The sequence below is a fragment of the Thermobia domestica genome, chromosome 14, assembly GCF_964235325.1.
Source record: "Thermobia domestica chromosome 14, izTheDome1.hap1.1, whole genome shotgun sequence".
Classification (NCBI taxonomy): Eukaryota; Metazoa; Arthropoda; class Insecta; order Zygentoma; family Lepismatidae; genus Thermobia; species Thermobia domestica.
This window is the reverse complement of record NC_137467.1, coordinates 115001859-115012532: the sequence shown is the minus strand read 5'-3', so window position 1 is coordinate 115012532 and position 10674 is coordinate 115001859. Positions and strand designations below refer to the sequence as shown.

Below are 10674 nucleotides of genomic sequence, written 5' to 3'. Positions count from 1 at the left end.
GGTTCAAAATCTCTTGTCGTCGCGAATTCTGTCGAGGAATTTGAAGCTTAAAATATACAAAACGATTATTATGCCTGTTGTTCTGTATGGTTGCGAAACATGGTCACTTACTCTGAGGGAAGAACATAGACTGAAAGTATTTGAGAACAAGATCCTGAGACGAATATTCGGACCCAAGAGGAACGGGAATGGGGAATAGCGGAAACTTCATAACGAGGAACTGCATAATTTATAAGGTTTACCCAACATTGTTAGGGTCGTCAAGTCTAGGAGGCTTAGGTGGGCGGGTCATGTAGCTAGAATGGAAGAAAGTAGAAACGCTTTCAAAGTCTTGACTGGAAGACCAATCGGAAAACGACCATTAGGAAGACCTAGGCACAGATGGGAGGACAATGTTAAGATGGATCTCGCAGAGATAGGAATACAAAGTAGGAACTGGATCCATTTAGCTAAGGATAGAAGTCAGTGGAGAGCTTTTGTGAACGCGGCATTGAACCTCCGGGTTCCATAGGCCATAGAGTTAGTTAGTTAGTTTTTTATTTAAGCAAAACCATCAATTGCAGTAGTTCATTATAGTTTACGTTCTACGTCTTACATGCCAAGAAATGTAACAAACATGACGAAATACATTAAATAAATATCATTATATACTATGTCAGATGTTCTTGAAAATAACCAATTGTCCATTCTATTTATATATTATCTTTATTGTCACGTACTGGCCTTGTCTTCTTGCTGGCATCTTGTAAGTCCGATTTCTGTACGACAAATACTTGCACTGGCGGTAATCGTTGCATTGGAAACCGATTCTGATATAACCTCCGAGCTTCGGACGCATTTCGCCGCGTTCCACCGTAGGTAAGAATCATGTCCGTCTACTTCTCACGTAAAAGTACCTCTAAGACTAGCCATTTCGTCACAAATTAAGTCACTTACTACTAATTACCACTACTAGTGCAGCCTGTGGCCACCATACAGAAAGAAAGACTCAAAAGTAATAAAGAAGATCCATCTAGCGATCATACATAGTTTTAATTACTTTCATTATTATTCGCAACCTCTTTGTTTGCTCCATAGAGTTAGGGGACTGACTGCTTTTTCACTTAAGTACGATTGGTCATCTAGTTATTCGTTGTATGGGGCAAGAGGATCACCTGGGTATATATATATATGCATGAGTTATGTTCTCATTGACATGCGATGATGATTTTTTTTAACAAATTGTTCTTGGTGTACCATGACATGTAAAACCGAAAATTTTGATATTTGATATTTCCTTATCAGAATTTAATCATTATCTTGATCTGTTTACTTGATTGGACCTCATGCATTTTGGGTATAATAATGATTTGTGACACATAAAATGTACAGAATAATAGTAAAAGTAAATGGAAGAAACAAAATAGAAATATATCTTATTTATCATTATTATAGAAATGAAGATATCTTCATTTGAGGTCAAACCGGTTTACTGGCATTGCGTCAGCTACAACTTTACAACGTAAACCTTCATCTGAAGACCAATACTGCCATATTCTTAGCTAACAGATTTAAGACATTACAAGATGTATTCCAAGAATCACTTTCAGTTCACCTGGGCTAAATCCAAAATGTTCGTTCCAATTTTGATTCGTATACAGATTACTCTGGAACACCATATCATTAACAAGCTCACCTGTAAATAACTGTGCAAAACCAGTTAATTTGTTCATTCCAGGTAATATTTACATTGTTATTTCCAAGAAATGGAGGAACATTTTGAGAAGATTTATTTTCATATTTTGACCACCTCACTTTTGTCATTGTCGTCTTTAGTTGTTTCTACTCAGGGAAGGATTTTCAATTTCCTCTTCTTGACTGAAAATGATTCACTTTTGTCATCCTCAACTTCCTGACTGTGTGTTACATGAGTTCATGTCAGGTTGAGTGTACTGGTCTACATCAGCTTAATTTCATTGTAATTTGAGGTCATTTGGGGATGAGCTGATGGTCATTTGGGGAGGTGTTCTAAACATACTATTTTTTCTGTCATAACGTGTTGAAGTCAAGTGTAGTGACGAACCCACATTCACGTATTTCGGTCAGAAGGTTACTTTTGATCTATCGTTTACATTCCACATTTTTGCTAATAATATTATAAAAGTAATGAAAAGTAGCCACCTATTCTACATTGTTTTTGCTAAAACTTCTACAATTGTCACAGTCTTAGTCATCCAAGCAACCATTACTTTCACTTGTTCTACTCATTTTAATCTGAAATTATATTCACAGTCTTTTTTATCGTTTCTGATATATTAATTTTCGAATCAGATTCTGCCAAATGATCTGCAAACCAAATATATTCGTCCTTCTAGTTCCAATCAAGTGAAACTATTCCCTAAACAAACTCTTCTTGACAAATTTTTAAGATAGTATGATACTAATATATATGAAAGAAACTATTTTTGTCCAGCACCTCTCTCAACTTCAGTATCCTATATCATTCCAACTTCTTTTATTACGCAACAAATATCTTTCAGACTATTCAGTTTAAGTAATTAAAACCATATGCTAAATCAACGAATTACTTCCCTTCTAAAAATTCTCCCCTACTTTATTCCATGGAAACTAATTGCATCTTTGTATTTGTCCCCTTCGAAATAATAACTGTTCAAATTCCTTACTTCTTCGACTACATAATATTATATTTTATACTCGAAGCTGAATTTTTGCTACGTGTAATGTGGAACTAAGACATTGCTATTAATGTAGTTTTAGATCGGTCAATGTATAGTACATCGCCCAAGTCGAACACAATTTCCACCAAAGAAAATGTATCTATAAACTGATTGCTGATCTTACTTTATCAGGTTTCAGCATATCAGTCACTCTGAACTGTAGGCTCATCGTAGTGTCTGTTGAGAGCATTTTTCCAGTAGTATGGAGGTTGTAAGATATGAAATGTAGTTAAGTACGGATCATTCCAAGCAGGACATCAGCGAATGTGTATTATACAATTAAATGTCTTCGAGCATAGCCAGTGGGAAAGCTGAGGCAGCGATAGGTCGGATAGTCTTTCCATTGACTTCCTGCTCACGTGCTATGTCAGGTCAGTGGTCCATCGGCTACATTCACGATTGTAGCCGAGAGGCAGAGTCTGGAAAAGTCTCTAAAATAAGAAGTTGGATCAACCCGAGAAAGTAAAAGCAACCGGTGATACTAAATCATCAAATTCACATCCTGATCATTCCTAGATCACCAGTCGCTTGATGTGAGCGGAAGGTCCCCCTGTATACCCCCACCCCCTCTACTGAAGTTAAAAAATTAGCGTTTCAAGTAAAAGGCCATATCTCCGAAATAATCAAGATATTAAAGAATTTTTTTCGATTTTATCTCTAAGGTGTGCTTTACGATTGTATTTATTCATGGTTTGGATGGACCCAATGGGTTTTCGAAAAAATTAACTTAAACATTAAAAACTGACACATTTGGTCCTTAATATTTTCATTTTTTGCTCTGTATCTTCCAAATGAGTTGTGATATGGAATGAACATCCCTAATTAAATTTGTAGAGAATTAAACTCCCTAATAGCCATAGACTCCTGAGTGGTCCATTTGGGCACCAATTTTCCATTCGTAGTTTGCCAACCAAAATGTTCGAATTGAAGAAAGTCAATTTTCGAGTCGCTGGCGTGCCGCCAAATGTATGTTTGAAGGTATGCTCGCTTGATGTGGAGCATTAGAACCCACACCATTGGTGGAAGATGGTCTGCTTTTTTGTGACCGACCAAATCAGGGCAAACAGCACTGATCGAAGATTTTTGTGAATCGGTGTAGAGATTCGCCACAAATTCCTCTTCACGTGCTATCGTCTTTTCATCCCCATTACCAGATCTTAAATTATTTAGCAAGTATGATTTTTAAAAATATACATTTCATGCTTTCTGTTTCCCAATGTTTGCGAACTGAATGGTGGTGATTTTTCGGATATTTTTCTAAAATATGTGCTGAACTTTTTAAGTAGAGCGTGCTCACGAATTGATGATTTATTCAATCATGTTCTATTAAAGGAGATACAAGATTTAGGCGAACAGCAAGTATTTACTGACAAATCCGGATAAATATTGAAGGTCGAGATTGTCCACTTCCTCAGCATTGGAAAATGTTTTACTGATTTTCCTGAAAGTAAATCTAACCTCTCAACATTTCTTTCTTTAGAGCTGATTAGGTGCTTTAAGCAAACATTGAAAGACGAACAGTAAGTTATCACATCGGGTAGATTTGATGTACAGACTTACTTCACGTGGAGTCATATAGAGAGAAGACCTACCATTTCTGAAATATAATCGTGAATAGGCTGATACGAGGATAATACTTCACACATACCACGCCTTGAGCTGGTATAAGCAGCTGCTGATTGACTCCAAAAGCACCGATGTTCTTGTTCTCCTCATACATTTTTTAAACAATTAAGGCATAAGAATATGCATGTCTACTAGAATGGCAATAATATTACAACTTATTCCAATCCACACAATTGTGAATGAGCTCAATGATGAAATATGCCATTTCTTTCCAGCATTCCATATACTTATTGGAAGCGACATCACCAGTCGTCAGTTTTTAATATTTAAGTTAAATTTTCCGAAAACCCGTTCGGCCTATCCAAAGCATAAACAGACACAATCGTAAAGCACACCTTAGAGGTAAAACCGGAAAAAGGAATTCATTAATATCTTGATAAGTTTCGGAGATATACCTTTTTATTTGAAACGCTAATTTTTTAGCTTCAGTAGAGGGGGTTGGGAGTGTACAGGGGGACCTTCCGCTCGCATCGAGAGACTGGCGATCTAGAAACGATCAGGATAGGGAGTCCATGTAGATAATCCTGAGACCATCTTTTCCAAAAATGCTGCTTCATCTTCTGAAGGTGATTCCATCTTGATAATCGGTTGGTCGGAATGTCCACTAGATTTGGTTCAGGAATGCTCATCAAAGGTTCACCAATAAGGAAATGTCCTGGCGACAAAAATGAAGGATCATCGGGATCATTGGATAGAACGGTGATTGGTCTTGAATTCAAATAGGCTTCTATTTGTGTTATAACTGTGTTGAGTTCTTCAAATGTCAAAATCGTGCCACCTACTATTCTTCTTTAATGAAATTTAAATGACTTCACTGCACTTTCCCAAATGGCTGCAAAATGACTTGCTCTGGGTGGAATGAAATGCCATGTAAATCCTTCTTGCACTGCAACATCCTGAATTGAGTTTTGAAATTGTTGTGAACTGAGTAGTTGTTGAAGCTCCTTAAGTTCTCGCTGAGCTCCAACGAAATTGGTTCCGTTGTCACTATATATGTTCGAAAATTTGCCTCTTCTTGCTACAAATCTTCGAAGAGCCGCTAAAAATGCTTTGCTACTCAAATCACTCACTAACTCCATATGAATCGCTTTGGTTGCTAAGCACACGAATATTGCAACATACGCCTTTGTCACTTTACGAGATCTAGTTCCTTGCTTAATCATTAGGGGACCGGCGAAATCCACCCCTACGTGAATAAAAGCTCGAGCTGGTTGTACTCGTGCTGATGGTAATTGACCCATGAGTTGTTCTGAGGCTGACGCTTTCAATTTAAAACAAACTAGACACTGATGAATGATAGATCGAACGACTTGTTTAGCTCGTGGGATCCAATATTTTTGCCTCAATGATGAAATCAATAACTGCGGTGCAGCATGTAACAATCTTCTATGTTCCGCTTCAATTATCAATTTGGTGAGATGCTCTTTAGGTGGTAAGATGATCTGATGTCTGCTATCATACGGTAAGTCGGAGTTTTTTAGCCGTCCTCCCACTCGTAGCAACTGTTCATTATCTGTAAATGGATACAAAGATTTAAGTTCACTTTCGGATGAAACTTGGCCTGACGAAGCTAAATCTTTGAATTCTTGCGAATAACTGACCTGTTGGATTAGCTTAATACATTGTTGTAAAGTATCACCAATTTCAGTAGTGGAAATAGTTTCTATTTTGTTCTCGTTGTGATTTTTACAATTGTAAATAAAACGACGACACAAACAAATAACTCGCAATAGTTTCCACAATGATGAAAATTTCTGCAGACAGCTTATGTCACCTTCATAACTGGCTAAAGATATGGTCCTTACTTTCCTTTTTCAGGAACATCTTCGTCTACCACTTCTGATTGTTCGGGCCATGCAGATGATTCAAGCCATGCGGGTCCATGCCACCAAATATCTGCTTCTTTCAACTGTTTCGGATCCATTCTCCGTGTAATAATGTCGGCTGGATTGTCCATTGACGACACATGATGCCACTGGTTGACTGATGTGATCTCCTGTATCTCTGCAACCCTGTTTGCCACGAACTCCTTCCATCTGGCAGCTGGAGATGATATCCATGCAAGCACTATTTTTGAATCGGTCCAGAAGTAAGTACTATCCACTGAAATGTTTAATATCGGAATTAGTTTGTGATATAACCTGCTCAAAAGTACTGCCGCACAAAGTTCGAGTCTTGGTAAAGTTACCTTTTTAATAGGAGCTATTCTCGATTTAGAACCCAAAAGTTTAACAGTAGTTTTGCCTGAAATGTCCACAGTTTTAACATATATGCAACACCCGTAAGCAAGTTGACTGCTGTCAGCAAACCCATGTATCTCGACATGAACATAATCTTCAATATTACACATCTATCAATTTGTATTTCGTTAACACTTGGAAGATGATGACACAGGTCTAACCATTGCTTATAGAGCTCTGATGGTATTTGATCATCCCAATTGATCTTATGGATCCACATTTGTTGTAAAAAAATCTTGAACGGAGTAACTACAGGGCTTATAAGTCCTAAAGGATCAAATAATTTTGCTATGGTCGAAGTCACTTGACGTTTAGTTGGTATGTTGGTCGTGAGACATTCTTTAACTGACTTGTTGGTGATGAGAAGCTTGTCTGATGCAGGATTCCACGATAAACCCAATGTTGATACACCTGATTCGGACTCAAATTCAAACGGTAAGTGTATTTCCCTATGTTCTTCTGGCACTGCTTCCAACAATGCTGGCTCCTTCGAACACCATTTTCTTAAAGTAAACCCACCGCTTTGCAATAATTGAATAAGTTCTTTCTGAAGCTTTAACGCCTGTTCAACGTTATGGCATCCTGAGCTTACATCATCCATATAAAAATCACGTTCCAATACTGTCGCTGCTTGAGGATATTTACTTCTTGCTTCTTCCGCTAACTTTCGAAGACATGCCGTCGCCAAATATGGGGATGATGTTTCACCATATGTGACCCGCTGCAACTCATAAATCTTGACTGGTTCCACTGATGAATATCTCCACAGAATTCTTTGAAGTCCAATGTCATCTTCATGAACTTTAATCTTTCGATACATTGACTGAATATCCGCCGTAAAGGCAATAGGAAAGGTTCGAAATCTCGTGACAATTGAATGTAAATCTTGCTGGATTGTTGGTCCTGTCATAAGTATGTCGTTTAATGAAACCCCCGTTGAAGGTTTTGAGGAAGCGTCGAAAACCACTCTTAACTTTGTTGTGTTACTGGATGGTTTCAATACTGCGTGATGTGGCAGATAACATTTCATACCACTATCTTCATGTTCTTCTTTCACTGGTTTCATATGATCTAATTCTTCATATTCCCTCATAAAGTTACAGTACTGCTCGTTAATTTCTGGACACTGCTGCAACCGTCTTTCTAGCTGGTAAAATCTACGAAGAGCTAAATTATATGATTCTCCTAATGGTTTATGGCTTGGCTTAATTGGCAGACGTACAACGAATCGACCACTGTTATCTCTGGTAGTGTTTTCCTCAAAGTGTCGCTCACATTGCCTTTCTTCTTGAGTCATGACTGTTGAATGTATAGTTTCGAGCTCCCAAAATGTATGTAACTGTATATCAAGGTTACTTTCTTGCACAAAAAATGACACTTGTGGTATACTAGAATCTCTTGTTGTAGGCACTTTACTCTTGTACTACTGGATAATTCCCTGGTCTAGTTAGTTTATGTGATCGCAAAATGTCCAAAAACACTTCCGCGTCTAACAAAATGTCAATAGTATCTGGTTGGTGAAAGTTAGGATCTGCATACACTATGTCTGTCGGCAAGTTCCAATCAGCATGATCTATTGGCCTACTTGGAATGTTATCTGTTATTTTGAGCAAAACTAAACAGTTTACATCAATTGCAAATTCGCGAATTCTTGATTCTATATGTACATCTACACAATGCTTTGTTTCACTAATCACACTATTAATATCTTGAATTGGAACTCGGTGTTTATTTTTTGAGGTAGACGCAACCTTTGAACTAAATCTTCAGTTACAAAATTACTTTGACTGGCAGAATCTAATAATACTCTACATGGATGTAATTTACCATTTGCATCTCGTACATTTACTATAGCAGTAGATAACATAACAGTAACATTTGGTTTTCCCTTGAAAATGCAATAAGAACCTTTGTCATATTTTCCCTATTCTATTAGAATGACTCGAAAAATTTCTTGATTGTAAATTAGCAACACTGGTTTTCTCATCTGCTTTTGACATTACGTCATAATGCAGCAAGGTATTATGCCTTTTGGAATAGCGTTTACAGCCACCTGATCTGCACGTCTTAATTTTACATTCTTTTTTGAGACAATTGAAATACAGTAAATTATCTCGAACATAGTTTTATCTTTCTTTTGCTTCAGCGTTTAAAAATGCAGGACATTTAAACAAGTGATGCATTAGGTTTTGTTTACAAAAGTTACAGAAAGACTGAGTTGTTGTCACGTATGATTTGGTTGTTTTTTCTTTTTGCTTTGGTTCAGCACTCTGTCTATTTTTATCGCCCTTTGACCTTGACACTACTTCCTGCGATGGTGTATTTTTTATAGTTTCAAATGCTTGACACCTAGAACTCTGATAAGGGAGGGAAAGAATGATCTGTGATTTGTAACTCCCATGCACACCTAGTGTTACTGTCTAATTGAGAAACGAAATGTTGAACTAACAAAACCTCTTCTAGTGGTGTCTGCAAATCTAAAGCTCGTAATGCATTCAAGTTACTAGTAGCTGTATTAATAAATTCTCTTAATTCTGATGTAGTTTCCTTTGTGATACATTTAATATGTAACAAATTACGGACATGAGTAGCTGCAATCAAACGCTTATTTTCATACCTGTCTTTCAATAATTGCTATGCAATTTTATAATTAGCTTCTGTAACTTGCAGATTCGCTATTAAATCATACGCCTCCCCTCTCAATGCACTCCTAAGGTAATGGAACTTTTGCAACACTGACACGTTATCGTTATTATGAATCATAACTTTAAAATTGTCTGAAAATGAAAGCCAATTTTCGTATCGTCCTTCAAATGATGGCAATTAAACACGAGGTAATTTTAATTGATCATTTGACACCTGATTCTCATTTTTCGAGGAATTGTTTGAATGAGATTCCTGGCTACGCTGAATAATAAAATCCTCTAGTTGCGCTAATACATCATAGTAACTGGTTTCAAACTCCTCCCTATATGCATCGTCCTCTACTTGTTCGTAATTTATTTCTAACTGTGATTGTACTTCATCGAACTTTTTATACAACTCAATCATTGCAGCCTTACGTACTTTCACCTGACTAATTGTAGTTGTTGAATTAATATTACTTACGTAGTTTTGAATTCTTGTCAGTTGACTTTTGCACACACCACGTTGTTTCACTAAATTGCTTCTGTCTGAGTCGTCCATCTTGAAAACTATTGTAAGTCCACACTGACTAATAAACACAAGTCCACACACAAATCCACACTGATGAACGTGTTCTCACTTATGTCTATTCACATAGTTTCCAGAAGAATTAATAAATGTCACTGCACACATGAACAGAACTAAACAAAGAGCAATGTAACAATTGTTCACATACACATTCACAGTTTGTATCAAACGCTAGTTCACTGTGATCCGGTCGGAGTTGACCAATGATTTTGTCTTTTGATGAATAAATGTTCACAAAACAACTTAATTGTGATAAATGAATAAATGTTTATTTGCACTAACTACAAAACCACTGAACACTTACAACTTACTGTTATATTGTCTTTTTTACGAATTCCGGAGGACCGTCTTGTATGGATCTCTTGGTGCTCAACTTGCTGACACTCACACACACAAACTATTTTTTAAAACAAAAGAGAAACGTTATGCAAATGTAATGGCAATGATACAAACTCACTATAAAAGTCTCTACATATATATAAACACTTACTTGTTTTAGATGTTACCTTTGATGTCTTCTTTACTTTCATATTTCGGTTGGGTCCTCTTCTATCACAAACCTATGCTTCAAGTTCACACATGTTACTACTCCACCACTATGACATTCGTTTGTTTTCAAAACTCGCTCTGACTGAAGTTCAAATACTTGTCCCCTGGCGATGCATACTACAGGTAATAGAATTAAGTGTAAAAGACGTCCACATGTATCTTAACACCGTCATGTTTGTTACCATTATTTAACGTAACAAATAACGTTATATTTCTTCGCTTGACGTCTTTGGAATTTCATGACCAACATTTGACGTTGTTATGACGTAAGTGTGCTACTTGGGCCGGGTTCGATTTTTAGCGGGAGCTCATTTAGTTCGGATTCCACT

General features: G+C 36.9%; 1 protein-coding gene across 1 annotated transcript; it reads right to left on the bottom strand.

Moving 5' to 3' along the window:
- Positions 1 to 5134: 5134 nt before the first annotated feature.
- LOC145669964 (uncharacterized) lies at positions 5135 to 7880 on the bottom strand. Its single transcript, XM_081738307.1, has 3 exons — positions 6653 to 7880; positions 6149 to 6446; positions 5135 to 5939 (listed from the first exon to the last, which is right to left on the bottom strand). Exons 1-3 carry the CDS (start codon positions 7878 to 7880, stop codon positions 5135 to 5137), a joined length of 2331 nt encoding a protein of 776 aa, XP_081594433.1.
- Positions 7881 to 10674: the final 2794 nt, after the last annotated feature.

What these genes read in the sequence shown, in the direction of transcription:
- LOC145669964 (XM_081738307.1), bottom strand. Translation starts at nt 7,880, where the DNA reads ATGACTCAAGAAGAAAGGCAATGTGAGCGACACTTTGAGGAAAACACT. An exon ending in GTTCATGTCGAGATACATGG is followed by an intron (nt 6,447 to 6,652) that starts GTTTGCTGACAG and finishes TAAACATTTCAG; the next exon opens with TGGATAGTACTTACTTCTGG. An exon ending in GATGTTCCTGAAAAAGGAAA is followed by an intron (nt 5,940 to 6,148) that starts GTAAGGACCATA and finishes CCAACAGGTCAG; the next exon opens with TTATTCGCAAGAATTCAAAG.